At 49.0% G+C, this 20,270-nt stretch overlaps 1 protein-coding gene across 2 annotated transcripts in view; it reads left to right on the top strand.

Moving 5' to 3' along the window:
- LOC144106577 (uncharacterized) overlaps positions 1-20,270 on the top strand; it is a 216,305-nt gene that overhangs the window by 177,423 nt on the left and 18,612 nt on the right. For both annotated transcript variants that reach the window (XM_077639422.1, XM_077639423.1), the window contains exons 68-71: positions 10,236-10,340; positions 13,755-13,955; positions 15,920-16,023; positions 18,347-18,469. In XM_077639422.1, coding sequence (XP_077495548.1) covers positions 10,236-10,340; positions 13,755-13,955; positions 15,920-16,023; positions 18,347-18,469 — 533 coding nt within the window. The remainder of the gene's footprint in view (positions 1-10,235; positions 10,341-13,754; positions 13,956-15,919; positions 16,024-18,346; positions 18,470-20,270) is intronic.

Raw genomic sequence — 20,270 nt, forward strand, 5'->3', positions numbered from 1 at the left:
CTAGGTCGTATAAACCCCACCGGTGGCAGCGCCTGTGCAACACTGCGCCAGGAGTGGTATGAGGACTCTCAGGTTAAGCAGATAATGACCATTTCTGCATATATGGCCTTAGACCATAAATATATCGCGTCATACCCTTAAGGTGGTGTTTAAGTGTCCCCTCCAATTTTTTTCTGTACATTCGAATTTAGTAATCGTGGTTTAGTTGAACTGTTCGCTGACCGAGCCGCTGAGACGTAGTTCTTGATATGTAATTTTTGGCAGATGACCGCGGAATACTTGTGTCTGCACGCTGTCACAGCTTCAAAAACGCCCCACACTCTTTAGGTTTGCGACATTTGTCCATACATTCTTGTCCCAGTGATATCCCAAATGCCCAGTAGCGGCGACTGTAGCGAATAAGCAATCGAGGAAGGCCCTCGTAGCACGCTTTCATGAAACAGAAGCTGAACAGCTGGGATGAATAATCAGGCCCAAAAGCCACCTCGCACTCCATCGGAAACAGGGCGCTCGCGGAGAGATGAAAAGAGCGAACCCAGACATGTTTTGAAGAAAGGGATGAGACATTGAGGAGGATGAATGAGCTGAGGGCGCACTCTTTCGGAGAACCACGCCGAAGATGCGTTTGAGTTTTCGCAGAAACTACTACCCTGGGCCGCTCAGGCACCCGCCCCCTTTATCGGCCCAGCTCGTTTGGGAGCACTTTGACACTTGCTTATTAACCGAGCATAAGGGATATTTTGTAAATGACCGGTCTATGCACGAGTGGTGGAGTGGGACTGATTCTCTTTGCCTCACCCTCCACCTAAATAAAGATTACAAAGACCAAAAGAGAAAGGAACGCCTGAAAGCAGGCAACTCAGTTCTTCGTGCGATAAATCTTCTATTGTCGCGGACAAGGCACATGCAGCTTGAGCGAGGCCCATCGTTATGACGGGAGCGTTCGCTCACCTAATGGTGTAATTACGGTGTTTTCGGCAACCTGCTGCTTCTTTTTTTTCTCAATGGAAGATAGGGGGATAAATGATAAAGAAAAAGTGGAAGAGGGATGGCGGCAGACAAGATAGAAGAGACAGGAATGCCATACAAGGCGATGTCTGGCTGTGTAAAGTATATCCGACGTTCGCGTTGTTCGCGGGAAGTAGCCGTACGCCGAAGCATTTATTCGACGTCGATAGGACCGTGAAACCTCTCTCTCTTTCTCCCTCTCTTTCCGTGTCATTCTCCTCCCTTGGCTCTGTCTCCTGGAATCAGCGACGCCATTTCCCGGAGTCTCATAGCAACGGCGCACCCCCGTGTCGGTTCGTGCTAACTCCGCCCTCTCTGTCGGAGAAGCCCAGCTGCTTTGCGGAATGTACGAAGCGGGTAGAAGTCTAGTTCGTACTGTTCTGGCGTCCGAGCCCCTGTACATCGCGACAACCAACGACACATTCGCAGCCGATGAGTGCACCGGCACCTCGGCCTGCATAACTGTGCTCGCAAAGCTGAGTTTTGCGCATCGGAGCCCACCCGCCGCGGTGGCTCAGTGGTTAGGGCGCTCGACTACTGATCCGGAGTTCCCAGGTTCGAACCCGACCGCGGCGGCTGCGTTTTTATGGAGGAAAAACGCTAAGGTGCCCGTGTGCTGTGCGATGTCAGTGCACGTTAAAGATCCCCAGGTGGTCGAAATTATTCCGGAGCCCTCCACTACGGCACCTAATTCTTCCTTTCTTCTTTCACTTCCTCTCTTATCCCTCCCCTTACGGCGCGGTTCAGGTGTCCAACGATATATGAGACAGATACTGCGCCATTTCCTTTCCCCAAAAAACCAATTATTATTATTATCGGAGCCCATCTGCGGGCTTACTAGCCCGCGCTGGTTACCACAGCTGAGAACGACTAATGCGCAGGCGACGGGCACTGTATGCTCAGTGCACGCCCTCAACCAGGCTCTCTGCGCAGCATTAAAGTGGCCTTTCGCGAGCACGCAATCTTTATCGTCTTTTGCAGTGGAGGCGGCTATTGCATGTAGGCGAAGAAGGGGAGGAAGAAAGTGAGAAAATAAAAGAAGGTGATAGCAGTACGAAAGAAAGGGAAGACAGAAAAAAAGGAACGGAATGAGGCAAGAATTAGAGCGAGGATGGAAGGAAGGAGGAAGAGGAGAGGAAGAAAAAAAAAGTCAGCAGGAAAGAAATAAAAAAGTGGAGTCTCAAAAGGAAAGAGAATAAAGTAGAAAGAAAGGGAGCGATGGGAGAAAGGAACGGAACAAAAGAGGATGCGGGGAATAAATGGAGATGAAAACAAAATGAGCGATCATGTTGCAGGAAAAGAGACAGCCTTGTGGCCTGTGTGCTGCTTGGAGGAGATTGAATAATGCTTGCAGCTCAGGCGAGAACGCGTTAAGGCGAACTGGTTCTTGGCCGCGAGTTTGGTCTCCTACTCGCTTAGTTTCGTGCTTACTTGAAGAATGGCGTATAGCACGGCGGTAGAAATGCTAGCACGAGCGTGTCGAGTCACTTCCTCGTTAAGAGCCTTGTCTTGATTCCGCGCTTAGCACGGGGAATTTACGAAGAGAGAATATTGCGACAGATTTCATCTCCTTTAAAGCACTCGGAAGCTCGCGACGGCGAGAGCTGCCTTTTATAAAACGCAAGGATAATACCTCCCACCGACTGCTCTGAAGCGAGAGTTTAATAGTTGGTACAAAATATTGAAATCCCTCCCCTCGCACAATGTTCCAAGTGTGGATCCTGTGAGCTACTTGGATAAATAGATGGTAAACTTTCCCCTTATCAAGGAGATCACGACGCGACGAGATTGCTCCCCGTTTGAGGCTCGTTAACTCTTCTGCTTTAACTGTGTTCATGTCACAGGCGACAATAAACATGTTTCGAACCAGTGTTGCGCGTTGCGGACTGCCTGGTAGGTCTGAAGGCTGGGTCATGGCCTCCTCCTCTCCTCTAAAATGGGCACCGAAGACAAACTGAAGTTGGCCGGAATCGATGTGTTCGAATACCAACTACGCTTCTTTATCCAAAAATTGAGCCTTTTTAAGCGAGAAAAAACCAAAAAATTAAATACAGATGTCCTTACTATCGGCCATTTTCGTAGTCAAGCTGCGGAAGGGCCAGAAGTAGACGAAAGTCGCCAATTCTTTTATTTAGACACCTATCTAGTGGCCATTGCTAGAAATTAAAAAAAAAAGTTCTGTTTTGACGTATTTAAACCGAATAGACGTGCGAAAGCACCTGTTTCGCCTGGCTCGATCATGGTTTTGCTTTGTTAGGTCGTCGGCACGTCTAGCGACGATATTAGCCTGAGGTAAAGCTGATCTGATGCGATATGTTCGCGCCGCAGATGGAAGTTGACGAAGGCGTCGACGCGCAATGCACAGCGCGACAGTGTGTGGCAGTATAACACGAGGCGTAGTCGGCTGCGGCGACAGCATAGTGCACTGGCCAGCGAAGCTGATCTGTTCGCGCCTACGTGGGTTCGAAACCCGGTGGCGGCAATATTTATTTCACTTAATTATTTAGGTTAGGGTTCAGCGATGAAGTGGCTTTTGCAACCTTCGTCGTGAAGTGTAGGTTTCGCGCTAATGAATCCCGAATAAAAACGATATGTCTATAAGTCTATTACATATACAACTTATTTTTCTGCGCAGCCAGTAGTTCATGATCATTTTCTGCAGAAGATCGCCGAGAACTTCAAAGGTGACAACGTTCTGGCTTTTAAACGCAGCCAAAACTTCAGTCTCAGCATTTCGACGAGTAACTCAGCTTCACCTTGTTCCTATGGTCTCGATTTGTGTAAAGGCAATCGACTCCGCTTTTGAAATGGCACCCGTGGGTTTTGCGATGCGAGTCCGCGTTAATGATCGCTAAGTGAGGAAACTTAAGCTGGAGCCGTCCCTGGTTTGCATGATGGAGAAGGACGGAGAGTACAGGATAAGCGAGCGTGTGCCAAAGCGCAAAACAGAAGTCGTACAGTCAGCATACCGCCTGTGTTTTTTGTGCCAATCTGCCGTCTTTGCTGGTACACCGACTTCCCGCGACGAGGGACTGACGACTCAGCTGATTTGTGCCAGCGGAACTCGTCGGGCTCTTCAGCGGAGAGGGCTGGTGCGGTTCAGACTGCATTTGTGTCTATCACTCGGGAGCAGCGCAGTGCGCGGAAAAACGGCTGACGCGGCGGCAGCGGACCGCCTAGGGAAGCTCTGTTGTATGCCTGGAGAGCCCCTGCACGCATGGAAATCAACGGTAGACCGCGTGATGAAAAACCGCGGATCGCAAAACGCAAAACCGACATGCGGGGTCGCTCCTCGAGGTCGGTCGTGTTTGTTTCGTTCACATGAAAAGACCCACCTATTTGCAGTTTTTTTGCCCTTCGTAAATCCCGACAAAATACGGCGTTCTCCAAAAAGGCTCAGCGCTGAGGAGAACAGGGGACATGCAGTGATACCAATCGGGTGCTGACTTTGCTTGGCACCGCAAGCATGAAGCTACTCGCAGGGTGGCCAGCACGTTACTTGTAATATTTTCTAATAAAATTTAGGACTGTTAATTATTGGCTGGTGGCGAACCACAGCTCTTTCCCAGTGCGAATCGTTTTACCCCTTAAGCATCCGGTCGAGAGAGAAAGACGGAGAGGGAAAACAGTTAAGGCAGGATTGATTGGCCCAGTATGCTTTCCCGCACAAGAGGAGGGGTGTGATGGTGTTAGGCGTGAAAGAATACTTATCGTGCCAGGTAAAAAAAAAAAAAACGTGACTTTGGTTATCAATTCGTTGCGGTTTAGTGACCGACACTATGTTCACGTGAAAAGGGGGTTCGCAGCAGGCGGTTCGGACTGGCGGTTAAAATTAGAATTAGGCTTAGCTCCATGGGAACAGGCTAATGGTTTTGGCAAGGTGGTGCGACATGCTCTGGGAGCAATGGCGCGGCAGGGAAAGACGTGGACGAAAGAAAGAAAACACATGCACAAGCGCCTGCGACAACTTTAGCGCATGGCCGCCGATATGCTGAACTTATACATGGCAGAAGTACCATCGAAAACTGCAAAAGCAAGATCGAAAAACAAAATCAGCAAATGGGCGTCAGGTACGACACGCAAAATAAGACAACGTGCGTGAGGATTAAAAATATCAGAACCAACCACAAGCAAACCACAGCACACGGTGAACCTCTAGCGGTAAAAAAAAAAACGGAATCTAGACAATGTAAAAGGAAAAGGTCATCGATGAGAGCCAACATGACAAGGAAGATAACGAACGCAGAAGAGGCGAACAACTGATGGAACCGAGAAGGTGCCCTCTGCCACCTTTGGAGCTTGCCTCGGGAGGCAAGCGCACTAAGAGAGAACCGTGCCACAAAAAGCCACTAGAACCGCGCCGGAAGACTAAAAGTAAATAAGCAAAAAAAAAAAGAAGATGACGACTAAAGCGGCAACAATAACACGGCTAGAGAAGAAACTTCAAAACCACTAAATAACAGGGCATCGATACAAAATGCTAGATATGAAAACGCCAATACAAGGCAAAAGCAGTAAAAGGTGAAAGACAAAGCGGGAAACTAAAATGCTAAAAGCTAGTAGCACCGAGCCCGAGCATTAGCAGGGAAAGCTCAACCCCAGCTATGTCTGCCACCCCGACAGCGCTCTTGTTCGGCCAAGATAATTAATTCTTGCGGGCACTTGTCTGTGTGTTTTGTTTCTTTCGCCCGTCTTTCCCTGCCGCCAGAGCCCGTACGAATACACGGAAGGAGAAGTTTTCAAGACACTTTTCTGATTTCTCGGTGCACTTATAATGTCGTCCCTTCGTGAAGTGCAGCCAGATTCATCCTAGAGCACGTTCTGAAAGTACGAAGCGTCATTTCGAAGGAGATGTATATTTAAAACAGCGCCGCTAGGAGTGCGAAGTGGTTGCGCGACCCGTACAACCGCATGTAAGCAAAACTGAGCAAATTATATTTCTCATTATATTTCTCATCCACAGAGGCGGCTGTTGGGCAACAGTTTGCGAGTGCTTCCAGTTCGCGTTCATTGAATATAAAAGCACAGCTTTGTGTGGTACTCTATGCCGATGAACTCTGATGCATTTGTCTATAACATTAGGCTCCTTGCGCTATGCAGTCCAATCGATCGACAAAATGATGCCTCGAGGAACAATCGGAAAGTTTAAAGGAAGGAATTGCCAAAAAGAGGTGTTCATTTGGCGGCTTGCAGCCCTAGTGGTCGGCAAGCTTACAAGTCAGCCATCTGAAATGGAAAATCACAGTAGAAAACGCGATTCCCAGCCCCCGCTAGAGTGTTTCTCCAAAGCGGGAGACGCCGGAAGGTATTCGTGTTCCAGATGAGGACAAAATTCTTCAAGTGGCAGCTTTAGTAGTAGTAGTGTTAGTGGTTTATTAAAATAATAGTACAAGGAAGGATCAGATTCTTGCTAGCCCCGCCATCTGCCATCGATACTGAGGCAACTGAGCTGGGGCAGCGGAAATATAGGATAGCAGGCAGAATGGAGAAATGAAATGAAAGAGGTGAGGGGACAGGAAGAGAGGATAGGGGGAGAGGTAATATACACAAAGTATTCCCATAATACGATATGTGTACAGCTTTCCCCCGGTCCTCTCTTCCTGTCTCCTCACCTCTTTCATTTCATTTCTCCATTCTGCCTGATATCCTTTATTTCCGCTGCCCAAGCTCAGGTGCCTCAGTATCGATGACAGATGCTGGGGCTAGCAAAAATCTTTTCCTTCCTTTTTATTATTATTTATTATTATTTGTTATTTATCATTTTTTATTATTTTTCATTATTTTTATTTTTATTATTTCTATTTTTTTTAGTTCATGATGAAGTAAGGTGTTTCAGGTTAAGAGTCAAATATTTTTTTCTATTGCGAGCACTCGGCGCTCATGAGCCAGAGTCGAAAGAGGTACTTCTGTTCTAGCTCGCGTGGGTAGGCAATATATGTTTTGGTCCTTGGGACGCGAGTTTCAAGAACGCTCCATGAACTTTGTGTGCTTTTGCGGAGAGCGCGAGAAGTTCCCCCCACCATTTGCCCTTGATATTAGAAAGCAGATAGCGTCACGCTCTCAGTCCCGTCTACCTTCCTTGTGTCTGTGTGTGTTTCGCGCCTTTAACCAAGGAAAAAAATGAGGTCAACCTCTGGTTAGTTGCGCCACCAATGGCGTTGCGAGATCTCGTTTAGTCGCTAGGGCCGCCTGAAAACAGCCTTCTGTCTATCGTGGCCGGTGGGTAGATTGCGTACAAATGAAGACAATACTGGTACTGCGCGTTAAAAAAAACACGAAAAGAGCAGAACAACGTAGAATCAATGAAACAAAATTATACAGAAATACGGAGGTGTCAGTGCAACACTACAAAACTCACGCAGCACAGAGAACTAACATCTTTTGTTAGAGGACACTGTGTGATCCTGCCAGATACCAAACTCCGAATAACATACCTTGCATGACTAGTGGCCAGTTTTCATTGTTGGTGGCGTCGCCTTAGAGCAGGGAATTCGGCTGTTGCTGGCGCCTTGCAACTTTTTTTTTTCTCCACTGTGTGCCGGTTTTTGGGAGCACTGGGAGCAGTTTTGTCTGAAAGCTGGCAGCAGGTGGCTCGACATTTTAGTAACTTCACTGCTTTGGCTTATCATAGCGTCAGGTTTAATGCTTATATTAATGTTAAATTGTGGGGTGTAACCTCGAAGCGACACACGAGCAATGGTTTAGGTTCATCTTGTAAAAATATATAAAGCGCACTCAGGACAACGGACAAGGAAGGCCAAGCAACACAAGCGTTTCATTGACAAGTCTTCCTTGTCCGTTGTCCTGAGTGCACTTTGTATATTTTTACAAGATGCAATACCAACTAGCTCAAATGCCGATTCTGCTCCGGTTTAGGTTTATGTTTATGGGTGTTTAACGTCCCAAAGCGACTCAGGCTATGAGGGACGCCGTAGTGAAGGGCTCCGGAAATTTCTACGATCTGGCGCTTTTTAACGTTCACTGACATCACCTCTGGAATTTCGCCTCCATCGAAACTCGACCTGCGCGGTCGGGATCGAACTCTCGTCTTTCTGGCCAGCAGCCGAGCGCCATAACCACTGAGCCACCGCGGCGGCGCATGGACAGTGGGGATGCTGTAGTGGAGGGCTGTGGGTAAATTTCGACCACTTGGGACACTTTAACGTGCGCTCCCATTGAACAGCTCACGGGAGTTTTCGTACTTCGCCTCTGTGCAAATACGGCCGCCACGGCAGAGATCGAACCCGCGATTTTGGGATCAGCAGTCATGCGTGAAAGCCACTGAGCCACCGCGACAGGTATACTTTCAACAAATAGATCACGTAGGGAGTTTCCCAGCTGGCATACTGATATAGTTCTGTGCGTCAAATGCGTGCTTATTTATTCGCAGAGGTGAATGAGTCTAGTCCACAACAGTTAGCCCATCGTCCTTAGTGCACGCCACCACGCACACGTTACTGTATGGGTCGTACTTTCAAAAACATTCGCTCTTGGCCGGCCTCCTACTTGGGCCATCAGAAATGTCGCGATCGGACCGAGAATAGAGGTATATACTCGCGAAGGACCGTTGTCTCGGTGCAGCCCCTTCCTTTCCTCTTTCTGTCCTTCAGGAAGAGTCAGGAAACAGGTAAAAGGGAGAGCTGACAGACGTAAACAAGTGGGATGACTTTTGTGATCTCGTCCGGCGACCTCGCACGGAAACGAGGATGAGCCGCCGCGAAGATTCCACCTCAATATCGCCCCGCGGCTGTCTCCCCTGTGCTCACTGCCGAGCCTAAAACCGTGCATCGTGGTCGAGGCTAGAACTCTGGCCGCATCAGGTCAGGCAGGCACGACTGCGAGAGCTCTCATGGGTGAAAACACGCTTCGAGATTGGCCCACGGTTTTTACCATTCCAGACAATCATGCCATGACGATGGGGCGATAAGAAGCGTCGTAAAAATCATTTTACCCCCGGAACCGCATTTTGGTTGCCCTATTAGGTGACGGCCGCTATAGCCTCCCCGGGGCTGCATAGATTTAGTGGGGCAGAGCGCAGCGGTGGCGCGAGCCCAGAACGAGGGACGCCGTTTAAGTGCCCGCTGCGGGGGCTCGTTACGACGTCTCCCAGGCGACCCTTTCCTTCCCCGATGCGACTTTCCTCGGCAACAACCGTGGGTGCAGTCCAATGCAGCTACTCGAGTATCGATGATTGCCCGGACATTGGCCACAATCCTGCCGCCCCGCGAGAGCGGCGCTACGCTGTGGAAAGTGCGTGCGTCCGCAGACATGAATGCCTCAACGAGTCGTGGTTCGCTCTAAGCAGCGATGTGTGCGCCGCGGTGGCCCATTTTTGTCTCTTCTTTTCTATCGTAAGGCAACGTAGGTCGCCGGTGGTTCGTGGTATTAGGCATGTTATACGCGCCAGCCACTGTGCAACGCAACGTTACGTAGCGCTCTTCGGCTGCTGCCTGCGGTCTGTAGCTGCACGAAACGCTGCTGTCAGTGTTTGAGCTCAGATGGCAGAGGGAAGAAAATATCGTAGTTTCTCTCAAGAAGCACTATTTCCAGCTGGCCTAAGCCTAGTCAGGCATAGTCAGTCATGTTCAGTCATAGTCAATCATAGTCAGTCAATCATATCCAGTCAGTCATAGGCAGTCAGTCATAGGCAGTCAGCCATAGTCATTCAGTCGTAGTCAGTCAGACAGATTGAGGTAGACAGCTTTAGCCCGTTGCAGCGTATCGGGACGTCATGTTAGACGAAGGCATAGCGCAGCACCACGGGACAGAGAAAAGGAGCACGCAGGACCCAATGTGCTGCGCTATGTCCTCTTCTAACATGCTATACCGACAAGCCCAAACCACCGCTTTGTTAAGGAACACCATGTGTGGCGCCGAATACAGCTCTCGCTCGTGATACAGACTGTATAACAGTAATGCTCAAGAAAGACACGAGCCGTGGGGGCAAAGCAAGGCGTGAGTGGTTCAAGGGAGGAAGTGCGCCCTTTCCCAAACCGGCATGATGCTAATTCCTAAATCTCGGTGCGATGTCTCTCAAAAAAAGCAAACGCGAAAGCCAGCACCGACAGCGGAATGCGGCGAATAGTGGCGATGAAGCAATGACGCCGCGAGATTGAAACGCGCTATAAATTGCGATTGAGGATCATAGAAATAAGAACTATAGTTCTACGCCAATATGCTCTTGTGCACTGTCATTGAATGCGGCTCTGTTATTGTCCCCATTTCAGAGGACGTGGTCGAGCAGTGTCCTGAACTTAGCCTGCCAAAGTGCAAGAAGGGCGACGTCGCCAAGACCAGGACGGACGAGAATGGCTGTCCCGTGTACTTCTGCGGTGAGACAAAGAATGCAAATGAGCAGCATGTTACTTGGAGTCACACTAGCCTATACCGTCGGGCCATGCTTCCCAAAGTTCGATGGAACTAACTAAACCTTCCAGTGCGCCTCCCTCGGTATTCGCATAGCCACTCAAAAATTGCTTCTGTAACCAAAGTAAAGGGAGACAAATAATTGTTCTGTAGCGCTTACTCAAGGGTCGTATAAAGGCGACAATGTATTTTCTTATTATATGTCAAGCATCAAAAATAAACTCTGCACGTATGGGGGTGCTACCATAGAGGAAATAAAGCAACAATATTTCCCCACAACGAAAAGATAGCGCTTAAAAGGGATGGGTTTAAAAAAGCGCGTCGGTTTCTTTTTTTAGGCTGTGGGAACCCTCCCGCAAGCACGCGGTTTTTCAAATGGTACGAGAAATGGCCCAAATTAGTCGAGCCACAGTGGCGAGGGGAATCCTATTTTCAAAATTATAAAAACAGATATCACTATTACTAAAGACCAGCTACAATTTCCTGATTGCAATGAGGCGCCTATCAGTAACAGTTAAAAAGTTCGCTATTAGTATATAGTCAATCACTTTACTACTTAGCATGATTTTACTGTTTTTTTACCTCCGCCAACAAGGGTATTACTATGCAACCCAACCTTCTTTGTATGTCAACAACCCCGTTTTAAAAAAAACTGGGTCTTCTAAAAATAGTACACCCGGTATATATAGTGCCTTGGCGAAGCGCTCCAGTCCTAATGAAACCAGGGCTAACGTCGGCCTAATAAGCACTTGAGTTCGCAAATCTGCCCGCGAGCTGGAACGCATCGCGAGTCGGCGGCGCATTTATCGGAGTCCAAGGCTCGGAATATTTTTCGGACATCTTTGTTGCTAGACAAACGTGAAAAATGGTTGCGTCCCAGCAGAGGGTTCGGTTTTCGGCGAGTAATTGGCAGTACAGACGAGAGAAAGAGCTAGACTACGTGGTAAACAGGAAGAAATGAATAAGAAATTGACCTCGCAGGGAGACGCCAAGCGAAGGTATAGCCAGTGGTCTGCGAGGGCAAGCGACGGTATGGGGTAGGTGAAAGTGGATTACAAGGCAAGGAGCAACTAGTGGGGGTGGTACCAGAGGGAGCGGTGAGCACAGATTAGATTACTGCGATAAATTCGCCACTGCCTGCGAAAGACAACGCTTATCGAAGGTCAGTGGAGCAGTCGTTACTTCTGCATCAGGCGTGACCAGTGTGGCAAAGATGAGGGTGAAGACAGTTCTAGATTCCACGAGGCAGCGTTATACAGACGAAACAGCTAGATCACGGACTACAATCGTTACAGATTTAAGCAAGATTAGTCAAGCAGACTAAATACACTACCTATATACGCCGTGAGATGCTTCTTTATGCAGGCAATCATTGGGCTGTAATAGAACAAAAAAAACAATGTACTGCTCCATCGAAGGGGCAGTTAGTCCGTATGTTTCCCTATTACGCATTAGATACCGCATAACACACGCAGCGCTCATGTGGCGATGGCATTCGGTCTGGCCGCGTAGCCTTCCCCGCCACGTACGCCTGACACGTTGCATGTGGGCGGTCGTTCACTGGCCAGGAAAGCCCATCGGGGTTGAGCCCCCTACGACAGCTTTTCTGTGTGACATAGTTTTAGGGTTCCGACGCCTGAGGAACGGTCATCGGCCGGGAACCAGTGCAGGGGGCCTAGATTACTTAGCCACGTCCAAGATCGTGCCGCTGCCTCGTGCTGAACAGGACAGCACCACAGCAGTGTGACAATGTGAGGGTGCAAATATTATGTCTTTTGTTTTTCTGTTAAGTTTCTGTACTACTTCTATAGCCCGACGTGTCTAAGTACTGCTGATAGTTTTATTTAAATTAAAATGTTCACACCAGTGGTTTTTCTTTCGAAGGAAAAGCGTATCGTGCTCAATAAGTTCAATCGAACCTTTAAAAGTATCTAGCGCACGCTCACGCTCGTTTGTTACGGTTGTGAAAACGGAAGAGGAAGCTTTAAAAAGCGGGAAGAAAATTTATTCTTGCAGAAACGCATGGGCCATTCTTCGGGCTCTCAGGGCAACTTTAATTGCCTCACGGGAGAGAGATTTTTCAAGAAAGCTATAAAAACGTCAACGACGACGTGTTTCCCTGCGCCTCGTTTGAGGCTCGTTCATCTCTCTAAAACGGCTCTCTTCAACACTTTTGCACCCCCCCCCCCCTCCCCAGATCCCTTTTGTCACACCTTCTATTTTTTATCAGACACGCTGCCCATAACGATCCATGATAAGTGTTCAGCAGCACGGTACCATGAGCCGCCATCAAGCCCGACATGAGCCGAATTTGCGAAGCTATTCATAAAAACGATGTGCTCCTAGAATTTTTTCCGAGCGCTGTATTTTCCTGATGAGTTTGAAGACTATGATGATGGAGGTGGTTGGGTAGTGGAAATGACGACTATATCGGTGTGACCATTATGTCCACCATCATCAACATCAAACACATCAGGCGAGTTGGTAGTCATCGCCACGGACCTGAAAATCACCTCTTTTGGCGAGTTTGAAAAGTCAGGGTGGGGTGATGGTGGACTTCACGGTCACCATGCCACCGTCGTAATTTTCACCACCACGACCATCACCGTGCACATGACCATCAAATTCATCACGAGAGTTAATCATCATCGTCATCATCAGTCCCATGCAGTCCACTGCAGACGTGCAGCTTCTCAAAATTACGAGGAAGGAAAAAGACTCTGCGGCCATTCATCCACAGCAGGGATACCGGCAAGTGTGAACTTGATGCTTGATTTGGCTAGTGACTGGCGCTGACATTCAGTCCCATGACCGCAATTTTCTCGAGGAAAGCTATTTAGAAGCGCTTTGCTGGCTTCCATACGCTCCTAATACTAAGCCTTAACCTCGGAATAATTTATTCAGCTAATGAAAAACTTGCTCATAATGCACTTTATTCTGCGTATCGCGGAGAGAAACACAGAGCAGCTATGCGTGACCGGTGGATCCCCATTTCCGGACTATACTAGCCCAAACAAACACGATGTTAGCCCTCCCAAGTATGCCGGCGAAGGACGAAGCGCTTTGTCAGAAATTGGCGTAGACACTTGTGATGGAACAGCGCATAACCACGGGACAGGACAGGAGACAGGCGCTGACTTGCAACTTGAGCGCCTGTCTGCTGTCCTGTACCGTCGTTCTGCGCTGTTATATCACAAATGAATGACCGACATGCCCAGGCTGCTGCCCTGGCCTGTAGGCAGTCGCTCTTTATTTGCGCTGAGGTAACGTTGAGAAACACTGTGTTTGCACCAGAAATGCCTCTCGTGTATACAGTTGCCCGATGGGCCCTGTCTTGTAGCTGCAGTGTTGTTGATCCCAAAACGGCCCACGTGGCGCAGAATGCGATCCAGCGCTGTGCCCCCCCGTGGTGTGGCCGACGGACCTGGAGATCGGACAGGAGGTGGTGATGACTCCGGTCGGCTGCTGCGCCACCCTGGAAGCAGTGTGCCACCCGGAGAAGTGCCCCCCGGAGCCGCCGTGCCCGCCTGGCACTCAGCTGGTCGCCACTCCTGGGGCCTGCTGCGACAGCTACAAGTGCAGTGAGTGGGGGCACACTCCGCCCGTTGTTCATCACATGACTCTGCTGGTTTTATAAACCGGAAAAGCGAAAGGTGAAACAAGCGATGATAAAACCGACTTAGTATGGGGCCGCTACAGTACGAACTTCAAGAATATGCTAAGCAGCGCGCTGCACCCGCATTCCACGATTAATACGCTTTGAAGTTACGCAGAGATATAAAAGGCAAAGGCGCACATCTGCTTATCGAAAACAGATGTGCATGCTTGTGTGCGGTTTATTCATTTTCGTTGTCACGAACTGCTCCTCCAAGAATAGTACCAGTCGTGAGCTACGTCATGGTTTTTTCAGCGCGAGTGTAATACTTGACGAGGTCTACTAACCAGCCCGAGTTTGTGTGAAACCTGACCTTGAGCGTGGCCGAGGCCAAATCATAAATAAATAAAATAAATATTTCCGCGACTGGGATTCGAACGCGCAGTGGCGCGAACAGATCAGCTTCGCTGGTCACTGACTGCACGAGAACACTACGCTATCGTTCCTCCGGTTAAACTGCAACACACTCTCGCGCTGTGCACTGCACATCGTCTTCAACTAATACTAATATCGAACATAGCAAAGCAAAACCGTAAACCAATGAGGCTAAACATATGCTTTTGCACATCTTACTCGGTTTAACAACGTCAAAACAATGCCACATTTTTCTAACGCGGAAATAGATGTAAGGCTCGAAAAGTTGTAAGCGTAAATCTCAGCAATCGGGAAACTGTCTGCAGCTCCAACTTTCGCCTTCTACCAGGATACACTTTTATGCATGCGGGCCTTAGTCTCAAAGAATAGGTAGATTCGAGAGTAATGCGCCACTTGTGACGACGTCATAAGGTAGAGAATATGGTGTCGCAAGGCCATTGCATCACCAAATACCTTCTTACCACCAATCGAGCCTCAATTTCTCTATAAGTGCACTTGTAAGACTTTGACGGTATAATTCAGGCGACGTGGTAACAGCGATAATGCGCTTTCGAACTTCTTTGGAGAATGAGTCGTCTAATATCACTGGCTATTATGGGCGCTCGCTTGGAAGAACTGGCCTGCGCCGGCGAAGGAGAACGAAGACGAAACTGACGAAGCTCAGTTTTGCGCTCACGAAAGCGGGACTACTGAGCTGCGCTATGCTGACAAAGACTACGGTTGTCCACATTAATTGTTTCACTTGCCTCTTTACACTCTGTGGAGGTGCGGGGTATCGATCCCAGTACCTCTCGCATATTTACGCACCGGGTGTTTCAGTGAACACTATCAAAAATTTTCGAAAATAGCCTTTTTGGGCTACGAATATGGCTTTTGATGCGTAGTATGGCCAGTGTTGGCGGACACCAGAAAACTGATAATCGTCTTAAGTAGTAAGCTGGCTAGATATTTTTAATAACTAACTTTTTAACTATTAGAGTTAGACGCCTAGTTGCAATTAGAGATTTGTAACCAGTCGTTAGCAATAGCCATATCAGTTTTAAGAATTTCTAAAACGCGATTATCCTTGGCGCTGTGGCTCGACAAAATTTGGCTGGACCGTGCAAAAATACATGCGCTTTCGAAAGCGTGCAGGCAAAGCAACCTCTTTAGTGCATGTAGCTAGTCCGAAAAGTCCATTTTTGTCGATCCACAACGCCAAGGGTAATCGCGTTTTCGAAATTCTGAAAGCTTTTATGGCTATTTCTAACGCCCGGCTACAAATCACGGATTGGAATTAGGCGCAAAACTCTACTGGTTAAAAAGTTTCGTGCTAAAAAATTAGTTAACCAGCTTTCAACTTCAGGCAATTCGCCGGTTCTCTGGTGTCCGCCATCACTGGTAATACTATGGAAAAAAAAAAAAGAGCCAGTCGAAGGACGGGCTTGGCCGGTCTGGAGATGCGCAGCTCAACCCTGAGCAGTTGATCGCAACGCGCTTCCGTTTTCCTCCCCTCCCTCTTTTCCCTATGCACAGAGGCCCCCGAGGGAGTCTGCCTGTACACGCACCAGTACGAAGTGAGCGAGGAAGGCCGGGAAGTGGCCGTGGCCGTGGACCGGCAGAATGTCTCCTTCTACCAGGTGCTGAGTTGCCTTCCCCTTCCGCCCCACTAACGACGCCCTCCGAAGGGAACAGTAAGGAATCCCCCTAGAGATCGGGAACGCGGCTGAAACCAGAAAGAAAGGCGCCTGGCTCGAGGCGGCACTAATGCGGTCATAGCCGCGGGAAATGAAAGCATGAAAGTTTTTGTGAAACAAAAACGAAGCAGTCTTGCTGACAGTCGTGGTTCATCTTTAGAGCAGATTAGCGCCACTGTTTTAGTCGGACTGCGCAGGCGTGAGCAAAAGTGGAGAGACGACGTAGAGGGCGACACAACTGCTTGTTAGCGCTGCCAGCGCGCTTGTGTTGTCGAGATATGCGCAGTGCGCCCATTCCTGATGTGCTCGTCTGTTCGCCCGTGCATTTCCATCCGAGTGGGCAGGCTGCCTGGGAGAGCGAGATAGTTCGCTCTAGCGTTTCTGTTAGGAAATCTCTATCGCAAGGGGCTATCGCGAAGCAATTTTGATCGAAGGTTCTGCATGAGGCTCTGAGTGAACAATTCGTGAACGCCCAATGGGGCGAAACATTTCGCACACTGTAGCATCTTGAAACCTGAGCTCAGCCATTCGTTGTCCTTCTTTGACAGACACAGGCAGCAACCTACACAGGAGATTTAGTTCAGAACGAGAAGCTATAGCTAGTATAGCGACCGCTCTGCAGCACTGTCACGTGAGAATAATAACCGTCGATTGGAAGCAGTCCGTTTCTCCAGACAGAATGCAAAACCTACGTGTCAAGTTGTGCTGCAATTGCTGCTTGACTGAGAGATTAGACGGTTCGTGTGCTAACTCGCTTGCCCAGACAGCCTGCCACCGTCTTCTGCCACGACTTACAGGCCCAACAAGCTTTAGTCGGGTGCGCCCGGGCAGCGGCCGCCGCCACTGAGGCCCCAAACCCGGGACCTCCACCCAGTGCTTATAACGGGACCTTACGGGCTGATCCAAGCATACCTCCTGTCCCCTCTATACCGAATAAGTGTTTTCACCGCCGCCACCACAACCACCACCACCCAAAAAGCTAAGAGTGGTCCCTGGCTCCTTCTCTGTTGAAAAAGACATGTCTGACAGAAATCCCCGTGCGATCAGGCCAGCTCATAAAACACAGTGCATTGCACCTATATTGACAACAGGTACGCGCCGTCAGAGAGCGCTGACAAGCAGTTCTACCACCTTTCTCTTTGTCTCTTCACTTTTGCTCACGCCTGTACGTATATACAGGAAGAGCGCGTGTGCGCAGTAAGAGACAATCCAGACGAAAGCAAAGTTCGTACCGCGCGATCACACTGCCAACAGAAGACTTTCAAAAAGACACACTCTGCTGAACAAAATTTAACTAGGGGCGATTATACAATGAGCGGATAGTTTTTTTCATGTGACAAGTTTCTGGTGGCCGTTTAACCCTATATGCGCTCCTGCCTATAATCTTGGTATCATCAAATCTTGCATGCACGTGCTGACACATGAAGCAAAATTTTAGGGGCACTTAATCTTCACCTTGAGGGTAAACCGCGATGCCATGCATGCCCATATGTCCACATGTGCGGAATGGTCGTTATCGACTTTACATTTATTAATTCCTGGGAGTCCTCATACCGCTCCTGGCGCAGTGGTGCAACGATTAAACGAGGCGCCACTGTTCTGCGATGGCAGGTGCTGCCACCAGTGCGGCTTGTGAGACACAGGTTGCTCTTCCCGAGCAACCTCTCAATATAGCTGCCACCTGCCGCGGTGATCAGCTTGCTCACAATCCGGCGAGCAGGTTGTGATGACCCACGTGATCCAGGTGGGTTTTTCGCTCGCAACGCAGACGATCGGATTGTGTGCAGAGCGGGAGCCTTGACGCCATCCGTTAGGAGCGCCTGTCCTTTGTCTGACCTGTGCCGCCGAAGCGCTCGTCTGGCACGCGCTTCCCAGTTACAAATTAGCTTCGTTGTTGCGTAAAACAAGAAGCCCGACCCCGTAGTAAGGGAGACGCGACGTTATATAGGATATCCACAGGGGTCCTTTAAGCCTGTATTAGGCATGCTTTTGCGTGTTTCCTTTCATTTTCCTTGCATGCTTTGAGAGTTATTACCGGGCCTCGCCTGACGAGTCGTACGGCTATCGAGTAACGCCTGCGAGCTGTTCCCTTCGCGATTTGCAATTTCCGGTACTTTCGGGAGAAGCTTGTCAGACCGCGCTGCTTGTTCGTTTTATTCTCTGTTTCCCCTCGGAACGGCGGCGAGTTGTCCGTAGCCTATATTTCTATTTTTTTTTTTATGCGGGATACCTACTTTCGCTGAGCGTCCATGCTCTTGCCTGACAGGCTGACAGCGTCTGGAGGGACGGGCTGTGCCGAAACTGCTCCTGCGATGGCTCCGGCTCGCAGTTCATGGCGCGCTGTACACACGAGACTTGCTACGAGACCGCCGAGCTGCCTGACGACAAGGTGAGTCGAGGTCCGAGGAGAGCTACTCCAGACAGTCGGCCAATAATCGCCGTGATGCAAGCCTTTGTTATTTCTTCTTGCCAAAGTATGGCACCTCTCCAAGTCTTGCTGGGACGATAGGATCTCTGCAGTCATTGGCTGTCTATATTCTTTGTATGATGAAACGAATATGTGCACAGGAAACCATTGTCGACTGCACAAGAGCTCCCTGGACGTCCCCAGAACCCACTCAAGTCTCCCTGTCTGGCTCACTTCAAGAGCAGAATGGGCGCGACACTGGTTTAATAAAACAGGATGCGCACCCTTCCCTGTACTGAGCGCTAACGAAACACTCTTCCCGGAGATGACTGTATCGGTTCACGTTGCACTCTAAGCAGAAAGGGCCGCCGGGGTGGCTAGGTGGTTATGGCGCTCGGCTGCTGACCCGAAAGACGCGGGTTCGATTCCGGCCGCAGCGGTCGCATTTCGATGGAGGCGAAATTCTAGGGGCCATGTACTGTGCGCTGTCAGTGCGCGTTAAAGAACCCCAGCTGGTCAAAATTTCCGAAGCCCTTCACTATGGCGTCTCTCATAGCCTGAGTCGCTTTCGAAGGTTAACCCCACATAAAACTTAAACCATCTGAACAGAAAGTGAGTGAACTGTCCTCTACCGCACTCCCTTTCATGCAAAGGAGTGCTCCAGAGGACGGCTTACGGTCTTTTCACTCCCACGTAGACGTATTCGTATTTGAGTGTAGGTGAGCGATGATTACTGATGGTGGACTTCGCGTCGACCGAACGGTGCTTGTAATAATTAAAGCCGCAGTACGTGTTTGACTTGCGAAAAACTTTCTTTATAATTTATCTAACAGCCCTGACTAACGCAGCTTAGAATAGCCCTTACCTCAAGCACTAATTAACAGGATGACCTCAACCTTACCAGCGGTTGTAATCTGATGTGGAGATGTGGCAGTGATTTTCGTCTCGTCATCGCTGCAAGCAACGTGTACACAAAAGGAATACCAGCGGAAAGTTAGCGTCCGTTAGGAGCAGAAAATTAGGGGTCCGGCCTGCATACAGTAGGTGTCGAATTCATCGCTCTCATTCTCATTGTTTCCCTGCAGCAGCGCTAATTTCTCAAATGCTTAGCGCTTAGTGAAACTGTCTCTATCAGACAAAGTGCAAAGGAAGTATCTCCAATTAATCAATTTAATCCTATGTCCAAAAGACATTGTTTTTCTTCCTCTCTCAGTCATCCGGATCTTCCATTAGGGATAGAGAAGAAGTCATGAAAGGTGCCCTTTATGACTTTTCTGCTTTTTCTGCGGGGTGTGTCTCGGCCAAGAGCGGCAGCCTTCTGGGAAATAATGGCTAAGTGCTCCGGCGTAGCATCTACTGTTCAGCTCGCGCATTAGTGCAAAAATGGATGAGGAACTCTTCTGGCCTATCTTTCTGGCTCATTTGTGGTTTATGTGGGCTTAACGCCCAAAGAGACTTAGGCTATGAGGGACGCCGTAATGAAGGTCTTCAGAAATTTCGACCATCTCGGGTTCTTTAACGTGCACTGACATCGCACAGTACACGAGCCTCTAGCATTTCGCCTCCATCGGAATTCGACCGCCGCGGCGGGGATCGAGCCCGCGCCTTTCGTGTCAGAAGCCGAGCGCCATAACCAAGGAGCCACCACGGTGGTCTCTATCTCAGTTATATTTTCCTTGAAATTCTTAATAAAATATAGCAGGAGAGCCTAATAATAATAACAATAATAATAATAATAATAATAATAATAATAATAATAATAATAATAATAATAATAATAATA

Source organism: Amblyomma americanum, chromosome 10 (genome assembly GCF_052857255.1).
Source record: "Amblyomma americanum isolate KBUSLIRL-KWMA chromosome 10, ASM5285725v1, whole genome shotgun sequence".
Lineage (NCBI taxonomy): Eukaryota > Metazoa > Arthropoda > Arachnida > Ixodida > Ixodidae > Amblyomma > Amblyomma americanum.